The 9,657-nt window shown below is 44.2% G+C and overlaps 1 protein-coding gene across 1 annotated transcript; it reads left to right on the plus strand.

Moving 5' to 3' along the window:
- Positions 1-6,914: 6,914 nt before the first annotated feature.
- Positions 6,915-8,455, plus strand: LOC134286026 (uncharacterized). Its single transcript, XM_062847588.1, has 3 exons — positions 6,915-7,850; positions 8,028-8,211; positions 8,385-8,455. The coding sequence occupies exons 1-3, from the start codon at positions 6,915-6,917 to the stop codon at positions 8,453-8,455; spliced, it is 1,191 nt and encodes a 396-aa protein (XP_062703572.1).
- Positions 8,456-9,657: the final 1,202 nt, after the last annotated feature.

A 9,657-nucleotide genomic window follows, 5' to 3' on the forward strand; every position in this document is an offset into this window, starting at 1 on the left:
CTTCGAAAACTATCCATAATCCACATCTCGGGGGACTCAGTCGTCTGCAATTAAAAACGGGTTTTGTTGATAACAACCTACTTAAATATTTACTGAGATTATTACTTACGGGTTTAGAAAAAAATATTGAAACGATTCCTTCTGCTTCCTGTAAATATTCTTTGCTTTAATCCGGATTTAATCAATCTTTTCATCCAATCAGACTACAAAAACGCAAAGTTACAAAAATGGCGGAATCGAAAGTTTCTTAACTGATATGCGTACTATTTACCCATTAATAAATTCAGAGGGGGAACTTCACAATGGGGCTAAAATACCCATTATTTGTTCTCATAAAAATACCCATCTTTTGACAGCTCAGTATAGAATGAAAAAATGGGTATTTCAAACCCATTTAATGGGTATTTTCAAACTAGCGTGTAGACCAGAAGCTGAAATTTGCATCGCAGGTGCAAAAATCCCTACAGAAGTGTGACAAGCTAGTCAAATCTCTGTACTCCCTAATATGTCGTCGATCTCGTTTGAACAAAACAAGTAAACTACTGCTCTACAAGGCCATCATTCGCCCAACAATAACGTATGGATTCCCAGCTTGGAGTAGCTGCGCGAGAACCCATCGCAAAAAACTACAAATCAAACAAAATCGACTACTTAAGATGATGTTAAATTTAGACCCTTATCATCCAACAAACGACCTGCACCAGGTAGCCGGAATCAACACCATCTGTTACGTTAAACGAGAAATAGGCCCTTTGTACAACTGCAGTACGTCAGCATCAGAAGCGACGAGTTTGTTTTGGTAAACAAGGAAGAGAAAAGATTGGTTTACCTCGTGCGACAGATTTGTAGTAGATCCCCAATTTCCTAAAAAATAGTTAAATACGTTAAGCATAAATCATTAACAGAGTACACAGTGTTAGATTATAGGCATTAGCTTCGAGATGTTGCACTCTAGCAGTGGTACTTGTGAGTTAACGGTATTTTTCAATGATTTTTAAACACCATGAATTGATTGTTTATGTTTCCTAGGCAATAATGATTAATGTATTTCAAAACTGTATGCCGAACAATGACAATGTCCAATCTTCTGTAAACTAGTAAGATAGTACGATTTTCACTTAGTCGGTAAATTTCAATCAGTTTTAAATAATTCCAGCTACAATTGGGTTTTTAAATTAAGAAAAATGTAATGATTTTTTGATTTTATACGAAAGAGCACATTTTTCTGAATCACCATGATTTTTTTCAGATTTTTAGAACTTCATTTTGGTACCTAAAATCGCTTTAGAAGAGTTTTTTTCGAAATCACCTTTTGACAGCTGGCCAACTGCTTGACAGCTCCACCCAGTACAAAATGCGACGAGGGGTGATTCGACAAATCGCTCCCATACAAACTTCAAACTGATTTTTGAACAGGTTCCCGGGCACCAAAATTCATGAAAATTTGGATTTCGGCTCAGTTTTGCATGCAGATTGTGAATATGGAATTATCTCAACACCGCTAAAGAAGCCAATTGAGAGACAGTGCACATAACCTCATTCGGCGTCGCTTCCCTAGAGCATAAACAGATTATCCCTCGAAGAAGAAAACTAACTGTAAGTTTCATCATTTCCATTTAATGTATTGCTAAATAAAATATCATTTTAGTTTGAGTCACGCAAAAACGGACTTCAAAAAGGTTTTCTACAAGCTCAAAAGTTACGAGGATGAGCGCTCAGGGAAACCACTGTTGCCGTGGATGCACTCGACCGGATGAGGCAGAGGACATGGTAGCTTGTGACAGCTGTAGTCAATGGTGGCATTACAGCTGCGCAGGAGTAGGAGCATCAGTATGCAATCGATCTTGGCGCTGCGGCAGCTGCAATAAACCTTCTTCATACGGTTCTATTCGAGGATCGATTCCATCGTCCAGGTCGGGCCAATCGGCTGGGATAAGCGCACGCCTCCGGCTGATGCAGCTGGAAGAAGCAAAAGCGTTAGAAGATCGATTGCGTCGTGAGCAAGCAGAAAAGGAAAGAGAGTATTTGATCGTAAAACACCAATTGGAGGCCGAACTGGAAGCGGAAGAAAGGGTCGAGAGTAGTCGTGCTAGCGGGCGAAGCGCAGGATCTCATCGTAGCCGACATGAGAATACCCGTGCATGGGTCGCGCAGCAAAATAATATACAGACACTAAATGCTCCAGATCTGAAAATCGTTGCCAGGCCGACGCTTCAGCCACAGTCAAATACCCCAGCAGCTTCAACCAGTGAACCAATGAATCAAGTATGGAATTGTGGTCGAAACATCGTTTCCCAACGAACATTTTCCCCAGCAGCACATATTCAAGATGACTACGTGCGAAACACACTTGCGGAAAACGTACAGCAACTTCCTATGCAGACAGGACCGTCCAGCTCCGCGAAGTGTAATGAGGCTGTAAACCAAGTGCGAACATGTGACTTCTTCCCAGAACCTATTGCTGCAGGATTAAGCCGGGTGCCATTCCCGTCGTTGAGGAATTCGAACTCCGAGCCACAGCAGCCGTTCAAGTCTTCCACACCGGTGGCTCCACCGCAATCCCGACTTGACCAACAAACACCGTTTGCGACACAGTGGCCTGGAGCCGCAGGAACTGTTCTGATTACTCCCCAGCAAATCGCCGCTAGACAAGTTGTTTCTCGAGAGCTCCCTAAATTCTCCGGTGATCCTCTGGAGTGGCCTATGTTTTTGAAAGCATTCGAATCAACGACAAAGATGTGCGGAATCCAACCAGACGAGAATCTAGCGAGATTACAGAAAAGCCTCGTGGGAAGCGCGCGAGAGAAAGTATTGAGCATTCTGACGCTGCCAGAAGCTATTCCGGAAATCATTGCTACTCTGCGCGAAGAATGCGGCCGGCCGGATCAACTTGTCCATTGCTTGCTTGCAAAGGTCCGAAATGCTCCCGCTCCCAATGTGAACAAGTTAGACACTTTGGTGACATTTGGACGAGAAGTCAAGAACCTCGTCACGTATATCGAAGCCGCGAAGCTGCAAGATCATCTGGCTAACCCAATGCTTCTTTCAGAGTTAGTTGGAAAGCTTCCCCCAAGTCTACGGCTGGATTGGGGACTGCACCTTCAACGCAACCAGGAAGCAACACTGAAGGCCTTTAGCAACTTCGTCTCGGTGATTAAAACGGCTGCGTGTCAAGTGTCATTGGCATCCGATACTGTACCATTGGAACAATCGAAGCGAGTTATCAAGAGGGAGAAGACAGGATTTGTCAATGCACATTCCACCGATGACGAACAAAAGGATGAAACGCGTACTCAATCAAGAACCGAACTGCGGCCGTGCATTTACTGCCAACTAGACGGACATAAAATTCGAGACTGCATCAAGTTCAAAGGATGTCCGATTGGGGAGCGTTGGAAGTTTGTAGAAGAACACAGCCTCTGTCAACGGTGTTTGGCAGGTCACGGAAAATGGCCATGCCGGACCAAACAACCGTGCGAATTCGACAATTGTAAGGAAATGCACCACAAGCTTCTCCATCCCGGAAAGTCCGCCAATGTTGCACCAAACCCAGTGGAACCACAATCGGGTACAGTCAGCACACATCGTCAAGAGACATGCGGAACTCTTTTCAGAATCCTCCCAGTAACTCTAGAGGCCAAGGGGAAATCCATCACCATTTTCGCTTTCTTGGATGATGGATCGGAGCTGACCCTTCTGGAATCGAGCATTGCCAGCGAGCTCGGACTTGACGGCGAAAGCGGTACTTTCTGTCTCCAATGGACTTGTAACGTCACAAGGAACGAAGAAACGTCGCGCCGCGTGGAACTAAATATTTCGAACCACAACAATCAGACAAAATATCCCCTGTCGGACGTCCGAACCGTTGAAAGCCTAGGACTACCTAAGCAAACTTTGGACTATAAGAACCTGTCAAGACAATATCCATATCTGGACGGACTTCCTGTCGAAAGTTATGCAGAGGTGTATCCTCAAATGCTTATTGGACTGGACAACATCAAATTGACCGTTCCCCTTAGCAGGCGTGAAGGTAGAAACGGAGAACCAGTTGCAACCAAAACAAGACTTGGTTGGACGATTTGTGGTGGACATGCCAATCAATCGGGGCCAAATCACATCCACGTTCACGGTTGCCATCGCAAAACGTCTCAAGATCTGCACGAGTTGGTCAAAGACTATTTCAATATGGAAACCGTCGGAATCAATAGTGTTGTCGTCCTACCGGAAGCACCTGAAGACCAACGCGCTCGGAAAATCTTGAAAGACACCACCAAACGCACCGAGGATGGCAAGTATGAGACAGGACTACTATGAAATAATGACGAGATCAGACTTCCTAATAGTTACCCGATGGCTCTGCAGCGACATAAGTGCCTCCAGAGACAATTGACGAAATCACCAGATCTAAAAATTGAATTCGAAGAGCAACTTGCCGAATTTCTCTCCAGAGGATATGCGCATAAAGTTACTGAAGAAGAGTTCCGACAATTAGACCAGCGCCGCACGTGGTTCTTACCTCTCGGGATAGTTCGGAATTCCCGAAAACCCAACAAAATGCGTATCGTTTGGGATGCTGCTGCCCGAGTTGGAGATGTTTGCCTGAATTCGGAACTGTTGAAAGGTCCGGATATGTTAGTCTCGCTTCTTGGAGTCGTCTTCCGTTTTCGTCAAAGAATGTACGCTATTGCAGGAGATATTCGGCAGATGTTCTTACAAATAAAGATGAGAGAGATTGATCGTCAGTCGCAGTTGTTCCTATACAGCTGCGAAGGGATAGCTGAGCCGGATATTTATATGTTGGATGTCGTCACGTTCGGAGTGTTATAACGAGCTAAGCGAGAGAGACGTTCTTCATTATGAATAACAACTGTGACCGAGTACGTTCGTAGTCAAGACAAGACTAAGCTTTATTATTTATCAGATATATGATCACAATCATACTCGAACACTAAAGAGTGTTCGGCAGTTATACCGAACAGGGATTGCCACTACAATCCTTCCCCCTTTAGTTGATAGTTCAATAACGTAGTTTTTGAGCTAGACATATAAGAATATTTAACATACATTTACAAATCGATCGAACATTATAAAATTCTAGATTAACACAATTCGAACACTGATAAATTTTCAGTTATGCTGTCCTGCAATCTTCTTTCTTCACATTCCTCTTAGGCGCTATCCAACATGAAATATTTGTGTTCTGCTGCAGCCTGTTTGTTGCACAGAATCCGTCATGGTAGCAGAAACTCCTACATCCAATCCGAGTACATCGTCTCCCGAACAAACAGCAACCAGCAGCGATTCCTTCTTCATGGTGCCTTCCTTCTTTTGCTTCCCGATTGGAAAGTTCTAAATAAGTGCACTTTTCCACAAATACTGTTGGTACGACCGGATAAAAATCCAGTACCAAAGAAGAAAATAAGCTTCGATGCACTTTACGCAGTTTACCCCTATTGATCAAACGGCAAAGGAGATTGAAACACAAAACAAAACTGCGGCGAGTAAACAAAACACAACTGGCTATAGGTCATCACATGGTATTGGTCACACAAAGGTCTCGCACAGGAAGCACATAACAAACGATCTCCGTCAGGGACACCGAGTCGATATTTAACACAACATCTTCTACTAAATGCGCTTGATGCAATTTCTTGAATTTCTCAAGCCTTCTAGCCAAAACACTAAATATTAAGCTGTCAAGATCCAAAACACGCACACAGCTTCAAAGGCAGTATAAGTCGGTTTCACCGTCTGGCGGCCACAGTTGATCGCTGAATGAAATCGTTTGTGATCGGGATTTCTTCGCCGTCTTGCCGATAAAATGGAAATGGTGCTCAAAAAGAAAAGTTTGATGCAAATGGTGACAATAAAATAGAGGACAAAAAAGTCAAATTTTTCCTATTGGAAAAATGTACTAACTAAAAAATTCCTCTCATAAAAAAAAACAAAATGGTCAGCGACAAATTTAGGATAAAAAGCGGGTTTTTACGCTGTTACACTACAAATAGAACTATAAAAGCATTGCTGACCTAATAGTTTTTTAATGCGCAACTGTTCGTACACACAATCACAAAAAATAATAAAAGTGACAAACAAAATCACGCCAAAAACGAATGAACGCCAGCGGTCGTGAAAGTTGCAAACATTAAAAACACCAAATTTCACCGGCGCACCATCACTCAAAAAAAAATCCCATCGTCTATGATTCACGCCAAAAGTAATAAATTACCGGCGGTCGTGAAAATTACTGACGTTGAAAATGAACACAAGTTAAAAATGCACGAAAAAAAATCACGCGGATACATACACATAGGCGGCGGCGTGAAAAAAATGCACCAAAATACTTTAAATAAAATACACTACATAAAAAAAATAAGCACGCTTATCGCCAAATCATACTTGCATGAAAAATTCACGCCAAAAGGTAATCACTAATCATTTACCTACGGTCGTGAAACGTACAGCAAGTTGATGCTACATTTCACCTCGTCGACACTGTTATAACGAGCTAAGCGAGAGAGACGTTCTTCATTATGAATAACAACTGTGACCGAGTACGTTCGTAGTCAAGACAAGACTAAGCTTTATTATTTATCAGATATATGATCACAATCATACTCGAACACTAAAGAGTGTTCGGCAGTTATACCGAACAGGGATTGCCACTACACGGAGCAAGATGCTCTCCTTGTTCTGCACAGCACGTAAAAAACTTGAACGCCTTGGAACATGCAACCGAGTTCCCCGAAGCATCCGAAGCCATCGTGAAAAATACGTATGTAGACGATTATCTCGACAGCAGAGATACGATAGACGAACTCGTAAAGTTAGCGAACCAAGTACGTACCATCCACAAAAACGCAGGATTTGAGATACGTAACTGGCAATCCAATTCGGTTGAGGTCTTGGAACGAATGGGAGACAAAAGCGACGAAGCAACGAAGAACTTTACGGCCGACAAAACTACTGCAACAGAACGCGTGTTGGGTATTGCATGGATCCCGTCCGAAGATGTGCTCACGATCAGCGTACAGTTCAAGGACGACCTGGAACCACTGCTGTCTGGCGAGGTAAAACCATCGAAACGTCAAGTACTCCCTGTGGTGATGAGTTTCTTCGACCCTCTCGGGCTAATCTCGTTCTATACGGTTCATGGAAGAATTCTAATCCAGGATATCTGGCGGTCGGCAGTTCAGTGGGACGACCCCATTACAGAGTCAGACTTCCTGAACTGGCAGCGGTGGATTGTACGATGTCCGAACTTAAACGAGGTGCGTATACCAAGATGCTATTTCCCGGATCGATCGAATGACGAGTGTTACACAAATCTACAACTGCACATCTTTGTGGATGCGAGTGAGCAGGCCTACTGCAGTGTAGCTTTTTTTCGAATAGTTGATCAAGGGGTTCCACGGTGTGCACTTATTGCTGCTAAATCGAAGGTGACACCGCTGAAACCGCAATCCATACCACGCAATGAGTTAAATGCGGGAGTTCTTGGTGTGCGTCTAATGAAGACTATCTTGGAGAACCACACGCTGCCCATCTCAAAACGATTCATATGGACTGACTCTACGACTGTATTGGCATGGTTGCGAGCGGATCCTCGACGTTATCGCCAATATGTGGCACTGAGAGTTGTTGAAATTCTGAACGATAGCGACATCAGTGAATGGCGAAAGGTGAAATCGGACGTAAACGTCGCCGATATGGCAACGAAATGGGGAAATGGGCCATGCTTCGACCCCAAAAGTGTTTGGTTCAACGGCCCTGCATTTCTCCATGAGCCGGATATCGAATGGGATGTAGCAGAGCCAATTTCATCCGAAGTGAACGAAGAACTCAGAGCGGTACACGTACATCTCAACACTAACAGCAACCCACCGGTCAACTTCACGAATTTTTCGACCTGGAATGACCTTGTTAAGAGAGTCGCCCATCTGTACCATTTCATCCATCAATGCAGGTCAAAAACACGAACTAATGATAACACGAACAGAACCCCGAACGTGATTTTGTCCCGACAGGATTACGACCAGGCCGAGAAGAGTATTTTGCGTATGGTACAACTGCAACAGTTCCCGGACGAAGTGGCATGCCTGCAGAAAGGCGCCAACTGTTCGAAAGAATCGAAGAATCGGATTACGAAATCAAGCCCACTCGTGAAACTGTCTCCGTACATCGATGAGGACGGCATTCTGCGGATGGAAAGTAGGATTGATGCACATGCAGCGTACTATGCATACGACTTCCGCAATCCAATAATTATTCCTAAAGAAAACCATGTGACGACCTTATTGATTCTGCATTTCCATCAACGTTACGGCCATGCAAACACCGAGACCGTGATAAATGAGATGCGACGAAGATACTACGTACCAAAGATGCGAACAGCCGTTGGGAAGGTGGTACGCAGGTGCACGTGGTGCCGTGTATACCGAGCAAAACCACGTGAGCCAAAGATGGCTCCACTTCCTCAGCATAGAGTGAATCCATACGTGCGACCATTCACATTTACTGGACTGGATTACTTCGGGCCACTCATAATAAAAAGAGGAAGATCCGAAGTAAAGCGCTGGGTCGCGCTTTTTACATGTTTATCGGTACGCGCTGTCCACTTAGAGGTAGTTCATCACCTAACAAGTGAGTCGTGCAAAATGGCTGTACGACGATTTGTGGCCCGGCGTGGTGCTCCTCAGCAAATCTTTAGTGATAATGGCACTAATTTCAAGGGAGCTGCGCGAGATCTTGCCAAGGAGATAGAGGCAATCAATCGAGACGTAGCTGGCACGTTCACTAACGCTGACACTGAATGGGTTTTCAATCCACCCTCCGCCCCACATATGGGAGGGGTGTGGGAAAGAAAAGTGAGGTCGGTTAAAGAAGCTTTCAAGGTACTTTCTCACAAAGACCGTTTGGACGACGAAAATCTGGTGACACTTCTCACTGAAGTTGAGATGATCGTTAATTCCCATCCACTAACGTTTGTGCCCTTGGAATCCCCTGAACACCAAGTCATCACACCAAATAGTTTTCTATTAATGAGCTCGGATGGATCAAACACGTCGTCGAGAGTTCCGGTGAATGAAGAATTGTCACTCCGAACAAACTGGAAGTTGATGCAGCATCTCTTAAATCAGTTCTGGAAACGTTGGATCCAAGCTTATCTACCTACGATCGCTAGAAGAACGAAGTGGTTCGATGAAGTTCGTCCGTTACAAGTCGATGACCTAGTCGTAATTGTGGATGAACAAGTAAGGAATGGATGGCTGAGAGGAAAGGTGATCAAGATCTATCCGGGCCCTGACGGCCAGGTGCGCAAGGTCGATGTTCAGACCAACTCAGGAGTGATGCAGCGGCCTGCTGTCAAGGTGGCGCTTCTGGATATAATGGAAAGTGGTAAAGCCGATTAAAGGAGAGGCATTACGGGCGGGGCTGTTACGTTAAACGAGAAATAGGCCCTTTGTACAACTGCAGTACGTCAGCATCAGAAGCGACGAGTTTGTTTTGGTAAACAAGGAAGAGAAAAGATTGGTTTACCTCGTGCGACAGATTTGTAGTAGATCCCCAATTTCCTAAAAAATAGTTAAATACGTTAAGCATAAATCATTAACAGAGTACACAGTGTTAGATTATAGGCATTAGCTTCGAGATGTT

Source organism: Aedes albopictus, chromosome 2 (genome assembly GCF_035046485.1).
Source record: "Aedes albopictus strain Foshan chromosome 2, AalbF5, whole genome shotgun sequence".
NCBI lineage: Eukaryota > Metazoa > Arthropoda > Insecta > Diptera > Culicidae > Aedes > Aedes albopictus.